We start from the raw sequence: 24105 nt of genomic DNA on the forward strand, positions 1-24105 counted from the left end.
CAAAGCCCGATTTTGTGAACCCATTGTATCCAGCCAGGCACTGGACTTCCTTGTTCTTAAGGAGTCTCTGGGAATGCAGCAGTGACAAGCATAAAGTTTGAGGAAGGGAGCAAACAGCATCTCTTTTGCAGCCTGGGCCTATGCAGGAGAAGCCAGCTTGTAAGGCCTCAGGTAACCAGGTCAGGCGGTGATGCTCAAGCTAAGTTAGGCTCAAGGACCAAAGAGGTGCTCCAGGTAGACTAGTGGGCCACAAGGGCAATCTCGAGGGCTGGTGGAGAGGTTTGGCCTGGTCAGTCCAGGAGTGGAGCCGGAGGGCGAGGCGGGTCAGACTAGGGCGTGGCTAGGGAGGGCGCGGGATAAGGTAGGGGCGTGGCGCTAGGACGGGCAGGGTGCAAGGGGAGGGCGCGGCGCTAGGAAGGGGTGCACCTCTGGCGGGGAGGGCGGAACTAAGTGGGGCGGAGCCCAGGGGAGAGGGCGAGGCTAGTAGGGGAGGAGCTGAGGGGAGAGGGCGGTGCTAAGCGAGAGGAGGGACGAGGGCGGAACTAAGGGGAGGAGCTAGGCGCGAGCAAAGGGTTAGGGGCGGGGCCTTGGCGGGGGCGGAGCTAAGAGGGGCGGGGCCGGGCTGTTTCTGGCGGCGAGGCTGGTGCTCGCGCGCAGGTCGGGCGGATCCTACCTGGCTGCTGCAGGGCGGGCTCAGGGCTCGAGGCTAGGACTCCTTTCCCTTCCCACGGCCATGGAGCGGCTGACGTTGCCTCCCGGCGGCGCGGAGGCGGTAGACGAGTACCTGGAGTACAAGAGGTGAGGCCTTGACTCTGCTCCTCGGTGCGGACTTCGGTTCCTGGCTGGGTCTCGTCGTCGGAGCACAGTGGGGCGAGCAGGGACCCGGCAGGCGAGCGCTTTTAGGGCTCGGGAGTCCGTTCCTGGGCTGTTCGAGAGGCCTGGATTGATTTCACATTTCATCTTCTGTAATTAAATGTGCTGACACACGGTTCTAGTCTGTAATGAGTCTCTTCCGAGACCACTTGAGAGTCTCCCCTGACAAGAGGGATGATTAACTACTTTTATAGTGGGTGCTTTTTTGTTTCTCTTAGTGACAGTTGAAGAATTACATATTGAGCACTCGAGATCTATAAAAGTTAGTAGACATCAGTTTGCACATTTATTCAGTGATAGGTAAGGAGTGAACTGCCGAATGCACTCCCCAGCCCAGGGAGATGGTTTTAGGACTTGGTTTCCCAGGCTCCTCTCCCACAGCAGGGGACACAGATGCTTGCTTCTTTGACTCTAGGACGCACAAAGGCTGATACATCTGCCTCCAAATCCCCATCTCCTAAGAAAGGTTTCCTTTTGACAGTTGGGAAACTGGGAAAATGGGGATTGTAGACGTCATGGCAGGAGGATATGTGCGAACAAAGGAAAAGCCCAAATGTATGGAGCTTTCCCCAAGTCATTTGGGGGCATCTAGGCGGTTGGGTTTCCCAGCATACTGCCCCATTAGTGTAGTTTTGGGTAATGTTTAGAACTTTCTGAAGATTTTGAACAGGAAATGTGAGATGTAACAGCTTGATTACATTTGTCTTAGGTTTCTATTGCTGTGATAAAACACCATAATCAAAAGCAACTTGGGGAGGAAAGGATTTATTCCATCTTACAGCTTGTAGTCCATCATCCAGGGAAGTCAGGGCAGGAACTAATGCAGCGCCCATGGAAGGGCGCTCTTTACTTCTTTGCAGCTCATGGCTTGCTCAGCCTGCTTTCTTAGAGCACCCTAGATACCGCCAGGAGTGGCACCACCCACAGTGAGCTGGGTCTTCGCAAGCCTTCTAACTACAGGGTTGCCCACAGGCCAATCTAGTCGTGCGTATTTTCTCAACTGAGATTTTATATTTCTATATGACTCTAGTTTGTGTCAAGTTGGCATAAAACTAGCCAGCACAGAGTCTTCGTGGCAGGTTCACCCATCACATACTTAACCCTCTTACCTATAGCAGGCGTCATTTCGTTTTGGCTTTCTGGCTCTTCCCTGGGAGGAAGCCACTTGATCCTGAGGTTGACTGAAGACTTACATATTTACAAATATGGATTGGACTTTCACTTTTCTCTTGTCCAGAAAATGCTAGGGACAGGCTCATGGAAAATTAGTTTTTGCAAGCCTAAATGTCATGGGTCATATCCCTTTAAGAGAGATTATCATGTCCTTTACCATCAACAAGCTTTGAGAAACACGAGGACTTGGGCTACTTGATATAAGAGGATTATTTGGAGAAGTCTCCACCAAATAAATGATCTCCATCAGAAACGAACTTTCCTACTGTCAGCGGCCCAGGCTTGTAATTTCAGCTCCAAGGAAATGTCTAGGAGGGAAGTGAGTTCAAAGTCAGTCTAAACCACGTATGGAGAACCTGCTGGAAAACTAAGGACTGAAATGTAGCTCATCAGTGGTGGAACCATTGCCTAATGAGTGCAAGGCCCTGGGTTCTGCAAACACAGAAAAAATGTCAAACAAAAAGCTTCTTCCTAAGTTTTCTTTAGTTTTGACTTGCCTTGGGTGGGAGGCGTCTAGAGGGAGTATACAGCCTTTCTACTCAAAGTTTCAGAAGGTGGGGCCCCTGGCAACCACCTCACCTGGCTTACTAGGAAAGCAGGACCTCAGACTCACTCAGACTCACTGACTCAAATCAGCAGGTGAACAAGGCACCCTGGAGATGATGGATATACAATACAGTTTGAATTTAAATACCAATACTCTCTTACTTGAAAGATCTGCATTTGACCTAAGATCTTTTTGGTACTATTGATATTTTTTGATGGCTATAATAAAACCTTATCTCAGAATAAGTTCATTTTTAAAAACTATTGTGTATCTAGAATGTTTAAGCAAAGGAGAGAAAAATCCAAGCAGATAAAGGAGAGAACCAGAAAGGGTAAGCATTAGGGAAGAGGAAGGACTGAGTGCAGGTGATGGGCGCAGCAGTGAAGGAGGGTAGAAAGCTGTTTTTCTAGTTCTGACTCTGTCGTGGATTTTCTGTTTTCTTGGTAGGTAAGTGCACAGAAATATATTCCATGGTGTAAGTATAAAATCTAATGTGAAGCTGCACAGCTTCTGAATGGCCATTCTAACATTGTAGAAATTCATTGAGATATATAGGCTTTGGGTCTAGTTAATTTTAGTGTATGAAATTTTATTTGCAAGTTTTAAAAAGCTTATTAAAAAACAAGGGAGAAGATTGTGCTGATTGTATAGCTTATGAATTAGGTTTCTATTTACTTTTCTTTCTTTTTTTCTTTAGTTTTTCAAGACAGGGTTTCTCTGTGTAACTCAGGCTGTACTGGAACTTGCTCTGTAGATCAGGCTGGCCTTGAACTCAGACTCTGCCACCTGCCTCTGCCTCTTGAGTGCTGGGAATAAAGGCTGGATTTCTATTTTCTGCTGCAACCAGGTATTTCAAAACATGGAAAAGTATGTAATGTTCAAAAAATCATATAGACATTCTATAAACACTTCAGCCAGGTTATAAAATAAGTAGATAAATAAATTTATTTAGAAAAAAAGTAATTAAAGAGAGATGTTTTCAAATAGAAATTTCTTCCACTTTGAACAACTTTAAAATTGTTTTTAATTGTATTTTTTCTTTCTTCTAGCAAAGCAATTTTTCCCCATAGACATAGTGCAGGCTGATATTTTTTCATAAGATTTTGGAATCTTATGAAACCTCAAAACATCTGATCATCCATTATATACCATGAGTTTGAGCTTGTGTAATCAAAGCATCTTTTCAGAGCTCACATGACCTTCAGCTTGCCCAGAGGTCAGCTATGCCAAGAAGTTAAGCTGGCTTCTGCACTGATAGAGGTTTGATTTTAGGTACTGTTTTGTTTGTTTGTTTGGTTTACACAGGGTTTCTGGTGTAGCTCAGGCTGTCCTGGAACTCACTCTGTAGACCAGGCTGGCCTCAAACTCACAGAGGTCTCCTTGTCTCTGCCTCCTGAGTACTGGGATTAAAGATGTGAACCACTAGTGCCCAGCTTTAGGTACTGTTTTAAGAGGATGAAAACATAACTTTTAGAAGCTTAAGCTCAAGATTTTTATTTTCTCGAGACAGGGTCTTGCTGTGTATTCCAGACTGGCCTCTAATTCATCTTCCTGCCTTAACCATTTTGGATGGGATTGCAGGAGGGCGCCACATCTGGTTTAGGCTCTAGCTTTTAATGAGAGGAATGAATGTTTGCTTCAAAACTAAAGTAGAGATTGAGATGAGTATGTGGTAATCCACTGATAAACCCTGAGCACTGTATAGTTACTTTTCTGTTGCTGTGATAAAATACCATGGTCAAAAGAAGTTCAAGGAGGAAGGGTTTATTTGGGCTTATGGGTCCATTATGGCAGGGATGGCATGGCCTGGCATGGCATGGTGGCAGGAGCAGGAAGATGGCTGATCAGTTTCTGTCTGTACACAGGAAGCAGAGAGAGACAGAACAGGAAGTGGAGAAAAGCTACAATCTCTCAAAGCTGGCATTGAGCCATGCATTTCCTCCAGCGTGGCTGCATCTCCTAAAGGTTGCACGACCTCACCAAACACTGCCACCAACTGGGGACTAAGTGTTCAGATGCAAGAACCTGTGGGGGACGTTTCTCAGTCAGACACCATAATCAGTAAAGCCATGTTCAAACACTGTCACCTCCAATCTTTTATATGACACCATAATCAGTAAATCCATGTTCAAACATTGTCACCTCCAATCTTTTATATGGGAAGAGAATGGAGAAAAGATTTCTTTTCTTAGACATCACAGGGTTCATGGCTAAAGTACCTAAAATAAAAGGAAGGTTGCAAGGGAAACGCTTACAGAGTCAAATGCTATGTGGCATGGGAGTGAAAGAAAAGAAACACACAGGAATCCTGTGCTGTTATGCTTGGTTTGTGGGATGGTGGGCAGCCAGAGAGAAAGGACAGCAGGGTGAAAGGACCAGAGGACAGCAGGGAACTAGGGAACTCAGCAAGGCCTGTTGGTCTAGATGCTTCTCAGTGCTGTTGTGTCTTCGGAGGCTAGTACGTAGGTAGAGGGAGGCTCCTCCTGGAATGAGGGACCTGTTTCAGGGAAGAATATTTGGGATGGTGGGAGTGGCATTCCTGCTTTGGCTGTTTGCTCAAGAAGGTGCTTGCCAAATCCGGGGGGAGGGTTGGCACAGCCTGAACTCCATCAGAAGCGAAAGTGTTATTGTTACTGTTTGCAGTTTGGCTATGATTTATGTTGAAAGTAAAAAATCCAAAGTCAAAGCCACTTTTCATTTAAATATACAAGAATAATTTAATTTTAGAGTTGAATATTTTGGGCCTGGAAGATACTCAAGGGTTAAAAGCAATTCTTGTTGTTGTAGAATTGTTGGTGAGGACGATGGAGGGAAACCTTTTACTCCTGAAGAGTATGAGGAATACAAGAAAAAAGTCTTACCCATGCGTTTACAGAACAGGTTATTTGTGAGCTGGCGGTCACCAACAGGAATGGACTGTAAACTTATTGGCCCAGAGACACCGTGTTTTTGTACACATAGGTAAGATATTGTATCATTTACTTGTTAAAAATTTCGGTTTTACTTACGTATGGGAGTGTGTCTCTGGGTGGGTATGTGCACGTGAGTGCAGGTGACTGTCCGGCCGGAGGCATCAGATCTGCCTGGAGCTGTGGTTACACATGGATCTGAGCCAACTGAGGTAGGTGTGGGGAAACAGACTGCAGGAGCAGGGTGCACCTTAACTGGTGAACCGTCTCTCCAGCCCACCCCATCGCTGATTTGCTGAAGGCTAAGAAGGAGAGCTAGAGCAAAAACACGTCTTCCTCCTAGAAATAACAGTGTGAGGATTAAGAAACATTTGATGTCGACATTTGCGTAACTATGCACCAGAACTACGCAAAGGTTTTGGAACGGGTAATAAACTTTCATGCTGTGTTAGAACTCGTCACAGAGTCTGTCACCATGAGCAACTCTTGTCTTGCCGTTGGGAGAAACAGAGTCTTGTTTTTCCAGGGGTCTTTCAGTGTGGTGAAAGTAGCACCCACTGGCCCCATTATTAGAGAGGTGGGAACTGGTTGGTCACACTGACCCGTGCTGGTCAGGCTACTCATCCACCAGTAGACCAGCTTCTCCTCAGGGTTACGAATCACTCTTCACACCCTCAGGGAGTGCTGGGTTGGTGTTTTTCATTCTATATTTGTTTGCTCAATTCTTTGTGAGAGCGTCCCGTTATATATCCCAGGCTGGCCTGGAACTGTCTGTGTAATCCTAAGGAGTCTTAAACTCATGTTCTCTTTTCTCCCCAGTGTGGGGTTGACAGGTGTGACCACCATACCTGGCCCCATACCTTGAACAAATGAAAAATACAAAATTCTTTCGACTTCAAATGGTTGTGTTCACGAGTATCACTGAGAGAAGAGACTTGAGGGGCCAGTCATATGTGTGTTGTTTGAATTGCTGTGCATGTGCATTCCTTCGGATTTTTCTGTCACTTCACAGTTGTAAATATCAAAATGACAAAACTGCTTTGTAAAAAGTACAACACGAAGAAACCACCGAACCTAGTAGCTATTCTTAGGGACCAGGTTTTACTTTTTGTTCTAAGGAATTCATTGAAGGGGAACTGCCCTGCTTCAACAGCAACTTCCAAGGCTCCTTCTGAGAGACTCTTTATCTAGTTGCTATTTACAGAGTTGCAGTTTGCCAGAAGTTGTTAGGCAGTTGCTAGGATGAGTAATGTGTATAGATTGGCTTCAGACTTACCTAGACACCATAACTAAAAGCACTGTGGAGGACTGGAGGATGATGGGTACATGTTGATATCTGTCAAAACTGAAGGGGCTGGGCAAATTTGTGCTGTCTTATAATTTATGCTTGTGAACATCTAATGCCAGTTTCTATGTGGAATTTGTGTTGCTGTAAATGACCCTCAAAATCCAACCCAATTATGATGAAGAAATTTCTCTGTGGTATTCATCACTTAATGAAATACCTACCTAACATACGTTTTTCTGTTACTAAAGTGAAACATAGTTACTAAGGAAAACTGGGAATATATAAAAAGTAGAGCGCTCACCACCCAAAGCCTGCTGCTGTTAGTACTTTCTATTTTATCTGTATAATTTTTCTCTTTGCGTTGTTCATTTAGTTGTATGTTCTGTGCATGCATTAAAACATAGCACTGTTTTTTCATGAACAAACCACAGGAAGTGTGTGTGCGTGTGGCTGTTAGTAACCTCAGGCAGGTTTTTAGCAGTTCCTCCATGTCCCAGCTCGTCCAGAGCTGTTCTCCGTTGTTCTTGAAGCTGTGAGGCAGACTCGGGTGTGCCAGGCAGAAAGGCAGGTTACAGAAGTGGGGACTCCAATTCCTGTCCTTTCCTTGGCTTTAACCAGCCCAACTTCTAAATAGTTTATATGTAGAACTGTGATTCTATGAAGGTTTTTTATCTAAACAGAGTTTCACCTACTGTTTAGATAAATACCTATTCTGTTTAGATAAAAAGACTGCTCTCAAGTAATGGATTTATCCATTCTTTTATGCTTATAAAGATGCCTATTTATAATCGATATCTACTAGTACATGTACTATTGCTAACACTGCCTTTATACCAAACCCTTATCTATATGTGCAATTATTAACTTAGGGTGTATTTTCCAAAATGAATTTCTAGGGTGAAAGGATGGAATTTTAAAAGTTTTTTGAAATACCAAATGGAATTGGTTGTTTTGTAATACTCTTTTCAAAAATTAAAAGATTATTTTATGTGTATGCAAAGCTAAAAAACATACAACTTAAAAATATTTTATCAATACCATTAGTTCATTTTGATATTGAAAGTTAGAAATTAAATTATAGTGAAGTAAATAATATTAAAATTTTATTAAACTTATTTCAGGTTTAGATAGCAAAGCATAAAAATAAATTTAATTGATGCACTTTGATGAAAACCATTCTTTTAAAAAACCTGACATTTATATTTGTTCAGTATGTATGTATGTTTTCATGTATGTGTGGTACATTGGTCAGTGGGTCCAGAAGATCAAACTCAAGACATTCAGCTTGGCAGCAAGTCCCTCAACCCACTGAGGCATCTCACAGGCCTCTTTAGTTTTCTTGGTGTGCTAGGATACCCACTGCCTTGTACATAGTAGGTGAGCATTCTACCTAGCTTTAGGAATTTTATATAATTTTACCGTGTGTGTGTGTGTGTGTGTGTGTGTGTGTGTGTGTGTGTGTGTGTGTGTGTGGGAGGGAGGGAGGGAGGGAGGGAGGACGCCCAGCACACAGGCATGCCACGACACAGTGTGGATGTCCTGCAGAGGACAACTTAAGGGGAGTGGTTATCAAAATGAGGTCATCAGTCTTGGCAGCAAACACCTTTACCTTCTGAGCCATCTCTCCACTTCCCTCACACCTGAGTGTTTTAACAGTGTCTTCTTGTACAGTCCAGGCTGGCCTCAAACTCATGATCCTCTTGCCTGCCTCCACTTTCTGAATGCTAAAATTACGAGTATATACCGCTACACCTGACTTGATAGAAAGCATTTTTTTTTTTTTTTTTTTTTTATAAAGAGCTGTTTTGTGTGACTGGTTATACTTCAGTAGTGGAACATCTGCTGAACATACATGATGCCTTGGGTTTGATCTCCAGTAGTCCCCACAAAAGGAACTTTTTCATCCAGACTAAAGAACTGCAATGATCAGTATTTTAAGGGAATTATATTTCTTTATACGATTGTGAAACTTCTTAAATAACCAAAAATTAAAATTAGAATAAGTGAACACTACATTCTAAAGCGGATAGAAATGCTGAGTGTGGAAGCAGTTACTTTTACCTTATTAATACAAATAACGAAAGATAAAAACAGATTCAAAATAATTACATGTGCATTTAATAGACAGTTATGTAATGTTTGACACTATCCAAATTGTGTTTGTGTTTCTATTTTTTAAAGGTATAAACAGCATAAAACGGACTTTGAATCGCTTCCACAGCAGCGCCCCATTGACCTGCCTTGCCAGGTGGCGGGGTGCCGATGCAAGGCTTACCAGTACGTCCCTCAGAATGGTACCCAGCCTGTTCGCTGCAGCTGCAAACACTTTGCTGACCAGCACAGCCCTGCACTTGGCTTCATATGCAACGCCTGTGAGTTCCAGCATGCACAGTTGCAGACTGCTTTAATTTCTCTGTTAAATACTTCATGAATTTATGTCACAGTTTAGTTAGCTACAAAGCAAATTTCAATGGGTAGATACTCAGTCCTTGGTATGATTTATAATAACAAACTTCAGTGTTCTAGAATTTAAATAATTTAAGTAATAGGGATAGATTTTAAAGAATTACTAGACACCGCTTTATTTTAAAGTTTTAAACTGAGTTTAATTTAAGGTGTTATGGGTGCTTTGTCTGCATGCACATCTGTGCACCACGTGTGTGCTTGGTGTATGTGGAGGCCAGAGGAGGGTGCCAGGCTCCCGGAACTGCAGTTATAGCTGGTTGTGAGCTGCCGTGTGGGTGCTGGGAGTTAAACCCAGGTCCTCCGGAAGAGCAGCCAGTCTCTCCAGCTCTGACTAAAAGTGTCAGTAACAGGAGGGATGGCTCCGCAGTGAAAACCCTGACTGGTTTTGTAGAGGTCCCCGGTTCAGGTCCCGCACCGCTGTGAGGGCTTACAGCCATTTCTAGGCACAGACACTGTGCACATTCAGACATTCAGGCAAAGCACTCACACACATAAAATAAAATAAATGAACCTGGAGATGATAACAATGTTTTTAATAATGAGAGTTTAATCAACCTGGTGCCTTTTTGCTGTGGTGTGGGTTTTGGTGTTGGGGATTGACCCTAAGGTCACAGGAATGCTAGGCAAGCCCTCTACCACAGAGCGACACCCATGGCCCTAAATTTATTCTTTACAGACTTTTAAAAGAGGGATTTTATAAGTAAAAAAGATGCAAGAACCTGACAAACATTTCAGATTATGTGTGCTCAGCCAGTAAATTCTACATGTTGCAATTACAAATTCAAAAACAAATTTGGAGCATTTCTGACTTTGAGCATTCTGGATAAAGGATACTCAACTGGAGAAACATTTTTACTGACAATAGCAGGAGTAAATGTGTTTCATCTGCCAAGTATGGATGGAATTAGTTGTATAAAATTTAGGAGCTTTGGTTCCCGTACACAGGTATAAGTGATGTGAGCAGGTGAAGATTTTGCATTATATATTCTGGTCTCCATTCCAATATGGCTGCTTTAAAAAAGTGTGTGTGTGTGTGTGTGTGTGTGTGTGTGTGTGTGTGTGTGTGTGTGTGTGTATGCACCCGGTGCTGGTAAAAGCCAGAAGAGGGCAAGAGGGCATTTGATTCCCTGGAATTGGAGTTACAGGCAGTTGTGAGCCGCCATGTAGGTGTTGAGAACTGAACCCAGGTCTTCTGCAAGAACAGTATGTGCTTTTAATCCACTGAACCATCTCTCCAGCCTTTATTTATTTCATTTTTTAGAGGCAGAGTTTTGCTGTGTAGACTAGTCTGGCCTGAGAGTTGTGATCCTCCTGTCTCAGCCTTCAGGGTGCTTAGCTTCCAGGAATTCACCACAGTGCTCAGTGCTAATGTAGCTTTTGAGGAGAGGATCTGTATTTTCTGGCACTCCAGTTTTTACCTTAGTGTCCTTTGGGCCCAGTTGGTTTTTGAAACATTCCCCCCCCCCCCACGGCTTCAGTGTGCACCCCCTGAACCACTGCAGCATCTGTAAGAGTAACAGTGGCTGGAGATAAGAGATCCAGGGTCAGAGGACCTACCCTTAGCTGGCTTTGGCTAAGATGAATGTGTTAGGGTGGGCGGTTTAGTGTTTACTCTTAACATTTTGCCCTTGGTGTCTTAATTCAGGCTTCAAGTGTTCAGGCTTCCGCAGCTGCTTCACTTGCCCCTGTGGCCAGCCCGCGTATGCCCATGACACAGTGGTGGAAACACGACAGGAAAGGCTGGCTCAGGGAAAACCAGTGGGACAGGATGTTCCTTACGCAGCCATGGGAGGTCTGACAGGTTTCAGCTCATTGGCAGAAGGCTACATGCGCTTGGATGACAGCGGCATTGGTAAGTGAAAACATTGAAGTGTGAGCTTGGCACGAGGTGCACCAACAGTAATGATACCCCTTTGTTTTGGTTTTTGAGACGGGGTTTCTCTGTGTAACAGTCCTGGCTGTCCTGGAACTCACTCGGTAGACCATGCTGGACTTGAACCTTCTGAGCGCTGGGATTAAAGGCCTGTGCCACAATTGCCTGGCCTTAGTTAGCAGTTTATAGTCATGTTTTTTTTTTTTCCAGAAAAAGTTCCCTTATTTGGTTTTTATTTTTAAAAACCTGTTGCACTATACAACATACTGTTATAGAAAACACCAAAGAAAAGATGATTCTGTGTGCAATACTTAATCCAAACCTGAGTCCATGCCCCTGTTTATTGAAGTAGCTGGATGACACTTGTTTGATATGATATAGTTCCTTGTTACTCCGTTGTGTGCGACTTGCTATTGTAACGCTCCTGCTCTTTCTCCTCTCCCCGCTCCATTTTCCCTTTTCTTTCCTTTTCCATCTTTTCTCACTGACCTATATCAAGTCCTTTAAATGTTAATGTAACTAATAATCTTGTGTTTATTTTGCCGATATTTTTCTCTAATGTCATTTACCATTTGATTTTAACATTAAAAATGTTATTTTATTCTTATTTATGTGTTTGTGTGCCTGTGGGGGCCAGAAGAAGGTGGCAGATCCCCGGGAGCTGCAGTCACAGGCACTTGTGAGCCAGCTGCCATGGTGCTGGGAACGGAGCTCACATCCTTTGGAAGAGCAGCAGGCGCTCACTCTCTAACAGGAACCATCTCCCCAGCTCCTAATGTTAAATTTTTTTTTTTAAGTTTGTAACTAGGTTTTCCTGTTCCATTTTTTCCCATTTTTATTATTATTATTTTTTTCTGAGACAAGGTTTCTCTGTGTAGTGTTGGTGCCTATCCTAGATCTCGCTCTGTAGACCAGGCCGGCCTCGAACTCACAGAGATCCGCCTGGCTCTGCCTCCTGAGTGCTGGAATTAAGGGTGTGCGCCACCGCCGCCCGGCCTCATTTTGATTTTTATAAATGTACATCTCTTCATTTTATCTTAATATATAGTTTCTCTTTTTCATGAATCTGGAATTTATTTTTATGAACATGTGAGATATTACATCTAACTCAGTTTTTGTTCAGATTGATGGCTGCCACTCTTTCTCAAATGATCAGAGATGCTGCCATAGCCTGTCCGGACTTGTTGTGTGCCAGTATCACGTATACTCAGTTTTTTATTGTGTCATGGTAGGCTTTGATATCTAATACTCCTCTTGTTTGTGTTCATCTGTCAAAATTATGATTCTGTTATATATTTTTTTATTTTATATAATCATAATTTTTCTGTAGATTGAATGTACAGGATTTTCTTAGGTTCCTGTAACAGCTTCAGAAAACCCAAGTGCAAGTGCAGAAACGATGATGAAGGTTGAAGCTTTCTTTGTACTGCTCTAAGTTGTTCCAACCACTTCTCAGGATCTCATTTATTCTGTTATAGCAAGTCTGGGGGGTAAGCTGTCTTTCCTGTTTTACACGTGAGGAGTGGAGACGTTATACCTGCTGCTCTTCCTCATCAGCTAGTAGGACTGGGTGAAGCCTAGAGATTGCTCTCTACTCCTAGGTCTGCCTCATTCGTGTCTCTTTCTGTATGACCATTTTATTTCCATTATTGTAGGCTCAGAGTAAATAAATGAATTCATTTATGATTTAATTTTACTATTTCAGAATGTTCCTGGCCTATTTTTAAATTTTTTCATAAATTTGGCCCAATTTTTTAAATAAAAACTTTGCAATATTTTAATTAATAGCACATTGAATGTGCAGATTAATATAGAAAGAACTGGTAATTTATAATATTTTATCTTCATTTATTTTGGCCTTTCTCTACAGACAAGTGGAATTCTGAAATTATTTTTTTAGAAGGCCCACACAGTTCTTATGATTTCTATGTAATCTTTAAAAATTTTTAAAAATTGGGCCTGGAGAGATGGCTCAGAGGTTAAGAACACCGACTGCTCTTCCAGAGGTCCTGAGTTCAATTCCCAGCACCCACATGGTGGCTCACAACCATCTGTAATGAGATCTGGCGACCTCTTCTGTATACATAATAAATAAATAAATCTTTAAAAAAAAATTTTTAAAAATTACATTTATGTATTGTGTGTGTATATATGTAGGCATGTGTGTTTATGTATGAGAGCACATGTGGAGCCCAGACAACAACTTTTTGGAGTCCTTCTATCATGTGGGATCTCAAACTTGGGAGTTTTAGATGGATTTTCAGTATAGTTTGCAAATGATATATTTGCCTTTCTCTCCTGCACTGTTTCCAATCCTTTTATTAGTAGTTTTCCAACCATCTGAATAGTGGTGGTAAACTGGCATCTTGGCCTTTCTAATATTTATCCCTCAAGTCACTGCAGTGTAAAGAAAGAAAACTTTTCATCTTGGCCCTTGTCCTAGAGGGTTAGAGTCCATGGTGGGGGAGTAAAGGCCTGGCTGTAGGAATAGCTGAGAGCTCACATCTTGAGCCACAACTAGGAGACAGCTAACTGGGGATGGCATGGCCTTTTGAAACCTCCAAGCCCATTCCCAGTGACAGACCTCTTCCAATAAGATCACACCTCCTAATATTTCCCAAACAGTTTCATCAACTGGGGACACATATTCAAACATGAGCCGTTCTTACTCAAATCACCAAAACCCATGAGGGAAGGGGGTACTAAGGAAAGGTGGGTGAGGAGAGGAGATGCAGAAGTTTCTGTCCTGTTTGAAGGAGAACCCAGGGATGGTGAAGCTTCTGCTCTGAGCCATGTAGAGTTCTAGACAACGGTGCTCTCTGGCCGGGACTTGATTCCTTTATGATGTGGAAGCAGTCCATAATTTCCAGCACTCAGGAGGGCTTGGCAGACAGCTGAGCTGTGAGATGGGTCCGCCACGCAGTCTGTTGTAGTGGGACTCAGGTGACCCAGAGCATAGCTGGAGGTGGGTCCCCAGCACTGGAAGATTCAGGATGGGAAGTGACAGGCGTCGGAGCATGGTAGAATCTGCACTTGCAATGAGAGCAAATGGGAGACCACCAGGACCAGACCAAATTACAAATGAGGCCAGCCATTAATGCTGGAGACCAGAACCCATGCAGCAAGCGAGGATGGACAGGCCCAGCTGTAGCCTCCCGTGTCCCCAGAGTCGCAGGAGCGAGTGGTGGAGACAGCCAGGGGAAGGAATTGGAAGAATGAGCAGTTTTCTGTGCTGTGCACTTTAGGAGATTAAGACTAGCTTGTCAGCCCGTTAGATTGAAAGTTCATTTCCTAGGAGGAGGTCTGTGAGGGAGATAGGATGGTTTTATATATTTCTCTGTAGCTTCCTTCTTTTTGGTTCAAGAGTTAATGCCCTTAGCAATTGGTCTTTGTAGTTTGTAGTTTGAGGGTGGTGTATGTTTCCTTGTTCATTGAAGAAAGAACTTCCTTCATTTTTCATACTTGGTTGTCCTTCTTTGCTTTTCCGTCAACTCTCATAAATCACTGCCCCCAAACAACTTGGGGAGGAAAGGGCTGTAGGTGATAATCCATCCTTGAGTGAGGCCACCCTGGAACCTGGAGGCAGGAACTGAAGCAGAGGCTGGAAGAATGCCTTTCTGGCTTGCTTCCCATGGCTTGATCTACCTTATACAACCCAGGATCTTCAGGTAGGAGGATTTTTTATTTTTGAGACAAGATATCTCTGTGCATCTCTGGCTGTCCTGGAACACGCTCTGTAGACCAGGCTAACCTTGAACTCAGAGATTCACCTGCCTCTCCTTTCCGAGTGCTGGAATTAAAGGCGAGTGTCACCACTGTCCAGCCAATCATTTCTTTTTTTTTTTTTTTTTGGTTTTTCGAGACAGGGTTTCTCTTCGTAGCTTTGCGCCTTTCCTGGAACTCGCTTTGGAGACCAGGCTGGCCTCGAACTCACAGAGATCCGCCTGGCTCTGCCTCCCGAGTGCTGGGATTAAAGGCCTGCGCCACCACCGCCCGGCAATCATTTCTTTTTTTAAAAATAAATTTAAGCTGGTAAGCCAGGCGATGGTGGCACACGCCTTTAATCCCAGCACTTGGGAGGCAGAGGCAGGTGGATCTCTGTGAGTTCGGGGCCAGCCTGGGCTACAGAGTGAGTTCCAGGAAAGGTGCAAAGCTACACAGAGAAACCCTGTCTCAAAAAAACAAAACAGAAAAAATTATTTTTATTTTGGTGTATGTGTGTGTAAGCCACACATATACAGGTACCTTTGGAGGCCTGGAGAGCGCGTTAGATTCCCTGGAGCTGGTGTTAACAGGCATTTATGAACTACCTGATACAGGTTCTGGGAATTGAACTTATCCTCTGGAAGAGCAATACTCTTAAGCACTGAGCCATCTCTCCAGCCCCATCAAACATTCTAATTAGGATGCATCCCGCAGACGTGCCCCCAGGACAGTGTGATCAAGGCAATCCTCAGGAGAGACTCTCTCTTCTCCATGACTCTAGTTTGTGTCCAGTTGACAAACACTGGGCAGCTCACTGGTTCTCTAGGAAGGAGTGGATCAGAAGCTCAGCTTTGTTTTAGTGTTTCATGACTACATTAGGTCTGATACTTCTTTCCTGACAGTTACAGTAGCAACTAACATTTTTTCCTTCAGGGGAAAAATTTCTGAGAAATGCAAAAACACTTTTTTAAAGCGATGTTTTTCTTTGTGTGGTAAATAAAAATTTAAAATAAAAATTCCTTGGTCTGGAGAAATGGCTGAGTGTTTAAGAGCACTTGTTGCTCTTTCAGAGGACCTGGGTTTGATTCCCAGAATCCACATGGCAGCTCACAACTGTCTGTAACTCCTTTTCCAGGGGATCCAACACCTGGGCACCAGGCATACACATTAGACAGACGTACATGCAGGCAAAACACCCATACACTGAAAATAAAAATAATTTAAAATAAAGATTCCTGTTTGTCTACTTATTTGTATTTGGTGGTGTTGCTTTTGTGTGTGTGTGTATGTGTGTGTGTGTGTGTGTGTGTGTGTGTGTGTGTGTGTGTGTGTTGAGGTCTCAATGTGCTCTTCAAACTAGTCTAATGTCTCACTACCTAAATATGGGATTATAGGCATGTACTACTGTAGCCAGCTAAAATGCACTGGAGTTTTTCCTAATGATCTGCTGATGTTCTGATCTACTTCACAGTAGAAGTGATGAATTGCTTCTATCCTTATGAATAGAGATTTGATCTCCATTCTCCGTATCCTCTGTTTCCAGGTACACCCTCGGTTGAAGTTTTGAATGCTCCAGTTTCAGCCATGGACCACCCATTCCTAAGAGCCTGGCAAATGCCATCTACTTCTTCTCCACAAACACCAACAGATGGTAATGAAGTTACAAGTATTTTTGGGTGTAGTAACAATATAGAACTTGGATTTGCTACCCAGGCAACAGACCAGAGTAAGGATTGCACCAGTGTTCAATTTAGTGAACTCATGAGTTTTTACTGGGGTTACTAACAGGAGTGTGGTGAGGAGCAGGGATAACCCAAAACCAGTTGCATTACCAGGAAGACCTCAACTCAGAAAAGCCGCACACACCGGAAATCTCTTTCCACAGTTTGCCTGTCTCTGTCCGGAGCAACTGTTTACTCCTTTTTTCCACTGCTGGGAGAGTCTTGGGAATTCTTGTTTTTCCCCACTGGTGACCTTTTGTTTACCTCTTATTTTCCTCCGAGGGTGTAGAGGAAAAGCCTCTCCCTCCCTCCTGCTGGCAATGTTTCAATTTGGAGGGAATGTTGCAATTCTGAGGAACCTGGGGGCCATGCAGAGAGTCCAACCCAACCCCTAGCACTCACACGGACATCACAAAAACAAGTTTAAATTCCTTTCAGAACATAAAGCAGCTATTGGTTAATTTTACAAAATAAACACTATGAGGGATGGCTAAAACTATTTTAGTTCTGGAACTTTCCAAAGCAGTTAGTATCATTTCTGTGGTTGCCTATAGACAGCCTCAGTAGTGCATAGTACTGAATATTATCTCATAAAGTATAATATGGATTTCTAGTTACAGTCTGGAAAATAAGTGTATTTGTGTGTGTGTGTGTGTGTGTGTGGTGGTGGTAGGTGTAGATGTGGAGGTCAGAGGAGTACTTGCTCTGTGTGTGGTGTGTGTGTGTGTGTGTGTGTGTGTGTGTGTGTGTGTGTGTGGATGTGGAGGATCAAACCATCTGTTGTCCCTCTGTTTTACTTTCTGATACAGTGTTGTAGCCTAGGCTAGCCTGGAACTTGCTATATAGGTAGCCTAGGCTTGCCTCTAGTTTTAACTCTTCCTACCTCTACCTCTCAGTGCCTAACTCTAGGTTGCTCATATGGAATAGCTGTGTGGTATTATTTAATAAGAGCCAGTTGAATATTTGGAGAATTTTTGCTACTGGAAATTACTTTTGTTTTGTGATGGAATTCTTGCTAAGAAAGAATTTAATATGAGGACCATTAGACCATTTCTGGTTTGAATAATAAACTATTATTACTTGAATAATAAACTAGGTATAAAGGAGTTCTGCCTCCTCTCCATCTCCTTTTGGGGGACATGTAATGTTATAAATGCACAACTTGGATTTTTTTTTCTCATATTAGCAGGTCCAAGCACTCAGAATTCTTCCTTAAGGAAACCTGACGAGGATGATATGGCATACTTTGAAAGACGATACCAGGAAAAGGTAAGTGTTTGCGGAAATTTACTTGCATAAGGTTTTACTTGAAGCATAGACACCACTGAAAGGTTACACCACTGAAAGATTAGATCTTGTATATGCAGCATCCTGAAAATAGTTTGTAAAGGTTTAACTCATAGCTGGTATCAGGCGTTAAAGTTTCCTTAGAACAATTCAGATAGAAATAGCACTGATATGTAAATAGGACTAATCTACCATTTGATTCATGAAATTCATAAATATTGATTAAATACAGAAGTAAAATAAACATCAACCATCTGCATATTTTAAGTTATGTGTATCTTGAATTTTTTATACATGATTTAAAGATTTTTTAAATAAGTAGTTGTCAGGGGAGAGGCTGGTTAATGGGTGCAGGAGTGCAGCTGCCTGGGAGGAACACATTCTGATGCTCTGTAGCACACCAGGGGTCAGCAGCTGTGTACTTCCAAGTGGCGAGCAGAGAGGATTTGAATGGCTTAAAACAAAGAAGTGGTAGATGCTAGAGGTAATAGATATGCCAACTCCCTTAATGGAATTATCGTACATCTCAGGCTGATATTGACCCACACTGCACCGCATCAGTGTACACAGTTAACTAAAACTGCACATGGGTAAGCCTCTCCTTTTCTTTCTCTTGTCCCTCACGTGATGCCTCGCTAAGCTCGCTGTGTAACGGAGGATGCAGAAGTAGAATGGTCAATAAATTCTCTATGCAAGAGCACAGGAAGTGAAAAGAAAAACAAGATTATCTCAGCTGCCCCATGAGGAATCCTGAAGATGGGGATGGGGGATTCTGAAGTTGAGAGGGGCACCCTGGACACAGTGTAGCCTCTGAAGTCGGGAAGGGGTGTCCTGGACACAGTGTAGCCTCTGAAGTCGGGAAGGGGTGTCCTGGACACAGTGTATCCTTTGAAGTTGGGAAGGGGTGTCCTGGACACAGTGTAGCCTCTGAAGTGGGGAAGGGGCACTCTGGACACAGTGTAGCCTCTGAAGTAGGGAAGGGGCACTCTGGACACAGTGTATCCTCTGAAGTGGGGAAGGGGCACTCTGGACACAGTGTAGCCTCTGAAGTCAGGAAGGGGCACTCTGGACACAGTGTAGCCTCTGAAGTCGGGAAGGGGTGTCCTGGACACAGTGTAAGCCTCTGAAGTTGGGAAGGGGCACTCTGGACACAGTGTAGGCAGAGGTAAATGGTGGGACATTGTGTAATGATAGAAACTGTCTTTGTGCCATAATCACTTACCACACGTGACTGTAAGTTTAAATGTTCCTTAGTCACACTAGCCATGGCTTAAGTGCTCAGTAACCACAGTGTCTGGCAACTTCAGGGGACTACAAAGAAATAAATCCTTTTCGTCATTGCAGAAAGTCCTTTTGGAAAGCTCTGTTCGGGCTGCTTTAACAAAATACCATAAACTAAGTAGCTTCTAAACAGTAGATGCTTACCAAGTTTTTGAGGCCAGGAAGTCTGAGATCAAGGTGCTTGCAGATTGGGTGTCCTGTGAGGGCTGCCTTCTGGTCCATAGTCGGCACCTTCTTGCTGTGTGGCAGTGAAGGAGGTAAGGGAGCTCTCTGGCATTGTTTTCACGACACCAACTGCGTTCCTGAGTGCTTACCTTCATACCCGACCTACCACCCAAAGTTCACACTCCGGTGATTGGGTTCAGCACGTGAGTTTGGCAGGGTTCAAACACTTGGGGGCATAGCAAGGGGAAACACATAGCTGAAGGCCTTAGAGGCAAGTTGGAGTCAAAAGGCTGCTTTTGTAGTACCATTAGGGGCAGGACTTACAATCCAATCAATCTTCATTATCGGGACACACACTTACAGGTTAATTTTAGTTTTTCTGGGTTCTAAAACTCCCTTTGCGGGCCCCCCACCCCCACCCCAATGGGCCTGAGTAGTGTTGGCTGTGTTGAAAGCATGCCAGTGGTATTTGTTTGCTGGCAGGTAGAGATGGAGCTCATGTGATGAATTGTTTCCTGACACAGTTTTTAAACACTTTGCAATGTAATTAATGGAATATGAAAGTAAGAAGTCCACATTGAATGCTTTCCCTTTAGCTGGCATGAACTATGCATGTGGTTAGTACTCGCTCTTTACTCCAAAACCACTGAGCATAAGGGATGAGTAGGAAGCTGGGTTGGATGTTTCAGGGCCTCGTTCAAGGGCAAGGCTATGTGTTGCCTCTGTCCTTCGCTATTTATTTCGAACACTGACATGGGGACTCTTAATGGTCAGTGGAAGTTGGCATTGACAGTCAACTTTATGTATTTTATGTAGTTTATGGTATTTTGTTAAAGCAGCCCGAACAGAGCTTTCCAAAAGGACTTTCTGCAATGACGAAAAGGATTTATTTCTTTGCAGTCCAGGTGGGAGTTGCCAGACACTGTGGTTACTGAGCACTTAAGCCATGGCTAGTGTGACTGAGGAACATTTAAACATGCTAACATGGTTTACTGTCTGCTTTTGGAGATTATTGGTAAGGTATTTACTTTATGGATCAGGTTAAGTCATTTTCTTCCTGCTTTGATGAGACCTGGTCTCTTTTCCCCAAGAAAGGAGAATTTTACTTAGGAAACTAGTACCAAAGTGTGCTAGGGGTAAGACACTAGGTTCGTGTTGGGACATTTAGAAAAGCAGGGCAGGGTCTGGGAAAGAGATAGCTTGCCTTTTACCTCACTACATGGATAGTTGATAAGTACTGTTTGTCTTTCAACAACTGTCTGAAGTTTAATTTGTTTTGAGCAGGGCCTTCTACATGCGAATGCTGTGAACTTACAGTCATCTGGCCTCCGCCTCTAGTGTGCTGGGGGTTCTGTGTGTCCCACTTTGCCTGGCTTTGTGAAATAGTAGTTCAAATGAGCAATGGCTGCTTTGGCCTTTTGCTTTTGTTTGGCTTACTTTCTGCTCCCCTGCTTGTCATATCACTAAGAATCCAACACTTAGCCTTAAATGAGATGAAAAAAGTCTAGCAGTTGTTGAGCACTTATCTACAGATTGATTTTTGGGGAGGGGTGGGGGACCAGGGTATTAGGTAGCTCAGTGTGACATCAAACTCGGTACATTTGAGAGACTGACGTTGAACTGCCAATCCTCCTGCCTCCGTTCCCCAAGTTCTGGAACTGTAGGTATATGCCACCATGCCTAGTGTAGTATTCTTCTTTTTATTGTTGTGATAAAACATCATGACCAAGGCAATTTAACAGGAAGTAACTGGGCTTACAGAAGTTCTGGAGAGGGTGGCATCCATTATAGGGAGTGAAGGCAGGGTGGCAGGAACAGCTGAGAGCTCACGCCTCCAACTGCAAGGAGGTGGCAGAGAGCTAACTCAAAATGCTGTGAATCCTTAAAGCCAGTCCCCAGTGACAACTGCCACAAGCAAGGCCACACCTCCTAATCTTCCCCAAACGGATTCAAATGCCTGAGACTGCTGGGAACTTTCATTCAAACCCACCTTACTGAGTGCTTATGAAATACATTCATTTACATATTTGATTTTACTTATACCTTTGAAGAATCCTGAGAAGTATCTATACTGTGGTTAAAGAAACAAATGAAAAGAGGTAGGATTCAAATGTTCTGTTTAGAACAAGAGAACCAGAAAGAGGGTGAATACAGGTGACATTAAAGCAGAGGGGACACTGGGGAGGAAGGGGGCCAGCAGGAGGGGAGACGGGGATGGGGAGAAGGATAAACAAAATACATATGCAAAACGCCATTATGAAGCCTATGACTTTGTATGAGAATAAAAACCAACCAACCAACCAACCAAAACTAGCCTTTAATCCCAGAATTTCGGAGGCAGAGGCGGGCGGATATCTGAGTTCTCAGCAAGCCTGGTCTGCTAGAGAAACCCTGTCTTGAAAACCCAAACCCAAACCAAACCAAACCAACTCCCTCTCACTCCCCCCCAAAAAAACTACTGAAAAGGACCTCTAATTGTTGCCTTTGAATGGGGTGTTCTTCAGAGTCCTTCAAAGGACCTGACAGTGTGTGAGTGATAAGAGGGCGTGGTGTCCCAGTGAGGTGTCAGCCAAAGAGGATGAAGGGAAAAGGGAAGATGGGTTACCTGGATTTTATTACTGGCAATTTATCACTTGTAATTTGACAGATACGGTAAACTGGTTTTACCGGGTTCCAGCTAGTTTCTCGCCCTCGCTCCCCTTCCTTCTGTACCTCCTGTTCTGTTCTGCCCTTTCTCATGCCCTCCTTTCTGCTGGAAATCACACCCAAGTCTTGGTACTTACTAGCTACATGCTGTGCCGCTCAGCAACACCTTCCTCCTGACTTTTTTTTCTGGTTTCCTTAATTTATTTTTTATTCTGAGAATTTCATACATGTATGTAACTTACTTGATCATATTTATTCCTGTTCCATTTCCCCTTGGTTTCTTGATATGACTTCTGTCACTTAAGCTCAAAGTTTCTGTTTCCACTTTGGGCCCTTTATTTTCTGTTTGTCCCCTTGAAAGTTTGAGGCTGATATTGTGCCTGGGAGTTGTTGAGTGGTGATGACGAAGAAGTAGGTGTGCCTGTGTTATGGGGAGTCCCAGAGTCCGTACTGTCGTGGAAAGGCTCGTGTTTCTCAAAGTTAGACAGCTGCCACTTACTGTCCCCCGCTTTGGAATCCTAGGAACGCACCCTTAACGTGCTGGTGTTGACAGATGATACTGCTGAATTAGGTTTATTCTGTAACTGCAGGGAACAGGCATAGGCCAGAAGTACCATCACAATTTTAAGCATTTAGAAATACTTCAGTGACATTCACATTTATTTTTATCCAAGGCAATACTGATTTATATATTCCTTTTATCAAACTCCTGAAGAGCTAAAGCCAGTCATTTAAAGAATGCAGTCATGCTCCTTTAATGATCAGATTTTGGTGTTAATGTTCAGAAGTTAATAACTTCGGTGTGGCTATGCTAAATAAGGCATGACTAACGAGGTACGTACAGCCTTTATTTAGGATAATTTAAAAATTTCATCAGTAAATGTTTTAAATTTACAGCTAAAAATGGAAAAAGCTGCTAAGCGGAAAGGAAAAGCTCCGTCGCCAGCAGGTACAAAGCCTTCTTGAAGTCTATCGGACAGATTGGAGCCGCCATCCGGATGCATCTTCTACTTATTTAAGTTTATTTTCTCTCAGCCTATGTAATTCCTAATGTATACATATGTCTTTTGAATTTTGCTTAGCTTATTGAAACAAGTGAAATGGAATTTGTCAGAATTCATGACTTAGCACTTTCAATGCTTTTTAAATAGTCCACTGTGTAGCCTAGACTGGCTTTGAAGTCACAGTACTCCTGCCTCAGCATATGTACACCTTTTCTCTCTCTTAGTGAATTATACATGTTATTTTCATATGATTAAAACCCTGAAAGTACAATAGGTATTTTTAGTTTATCATAATTTAACTTTTGCAGGCTATCTTAAAAATTAAGGGTATTATTAAAGGCTTTAAACAAATACATATGGGCCAGATTTTCATTCAAAATGGAAAGTTAAAACCATTAGTTTTTACTTTTTAAGCTTTGGAATGTTAACTTACGTTTTTAACTAAAAATTATATTTTAAAATTATAAGCCTCTTTCTAATAAAATCACTTGATTTTTTTTTTACATTGTCTTACCAAGTTGCCCATTGTGTATAAATGTATTGGACACCTGCTGTGTAGCACATATATACACATACATACATACATACATCTAAATGTAGTAAAAATTTAATTAAAAATAACCTAAGGCAGTTGCATGACAAATTGACACTTGTCATTCTCAAAATCCACTCCCGCTACCTTTCACTGACTCCAAATTAATAATCAGGATCAGGTCTTAGTGTACCCCATTGGGAAATAGTCTTTCCACAGGAGAGTAGTTATGGCCTGAATGGACTGCAGATTCTGGTCTAAGGGTGTTGGCTGGAACCCAGGAAACATGTCTGAGAGCAGATCTTGAGACTATGCTGGACAAAGAGTAGGAGGAAAAAAGAATACGAAGTTTGGTAGGAAAGGATGAGGTGGAAGCTCTCATACCGATACGCCATCTGAACTCTGACAAAGGTGCCTGCAACTGGTCCTAGAGATTGCAGGGACAGTGTGCAGAGGATATAGAATATCCATATGGAGTCCCTGAAGTTATTTGGAATAATACTGAATAAAGAGGTCAGAAACTCAGGGGTGGGAGAGTGTTAAAAACAGGAGGGGCAGCATGGCTGTTGTGGACAAAGAACTTGTCACTGCTGAGTAAGGCCAGTTCTCTGCCTGCCAGGAGGCAAGGACCAACC

At 43.0% G+C, this 24105-nt stretch overlaps 1 protein-coding gene across 3 annotated transcripts; it reads left to right on the plus strand.

The window, feature by feature from the left end:
- The first annotated feature begins 623 nt into the window (after window positions 1-623).
- Fam221a (family with sequence similarity 221 member A) lies at window positions 624-23441 on the plus strand. Of its 3 annotated transcripts, none has more exons than XR_008214532.1 (7): window positions 624-798; window positions 5381-5554; window positions 8972-9162; window positions 10902-11108; window positions 11767-11906; window positions 16378-16485; window positions 17742-17824. XR_008214532.1 is itself a non-coding variant. In XM_052721403.1 (7 exons), the coding sequence occupies exons 1-7, from the start codon at window positions 734-736 to the stop codon at window positions 22898-22900; spliced, it is 897 nt and encodes a 298-aa protein (XP_052577363.1). In that variant the 5' UTR covers window positions 624-733; the 3' UTR covers window positions 22901-23441. The 3 variants fall into 3 exon arrangements, 2 of the variants coding, with proteins under 2 accessions (XP_052577363.1, XP_052577364.1); XM_052721403.1 differs by lacking the exon at window positions 11767-11906 and adding an exon at window positions 22832-23441; XM_052721404.1 differs by lacking the exon at window positions 11767-11906 and adding an exon at window positions 18483-21453.
- The last annotated feature ends 664 nt before the right edge of the window (window positions 23442-24105 follow it).

This window comes from Peromyscus californicus, unplaced genomic scaffold (assembly GCF_007827085.1).
Source record: "Peromyscus californicus insignis strain IS unplaced genomic scaffold, ASM782708v3 Scaffold_6__1_contigs__length_162567912, whole genome shotgun sequence".
Lineage (NCBI taxonomy): Eukaryota > Metazoa > Chordata > Mammalia > Rodentia > Cricetidae > Peromyscus > Peromyscus californicus.

What these genes read in the sequence shown, in the direction of transcription:
- Fam221a (XM_052721403.1), top strand. Translation starts at nt 734, where the DNA reads ATGGAGCGGCTGACGTTGCCTCCCGGCGGCGCGGAGGCGGTAGACGAG. An exon ending in CCGTGTTTTTGTACACATAG is followed by an intron (nt 5,555 to 8,971) that starts GTAAGATATTGT and finishes TATTTTTTAAAG; the next exon opens with GTATAAACAGCATAAAACGG. An exon ending in AAAGACGATACCAGGAAAAG is followed by an intron (nt 17,825 to 22,831) that starts GTAAGTGTTTGC and finishes TTAAATTTACAG; the next exon opens with CTAAAAATGGAAAAAGCTGC.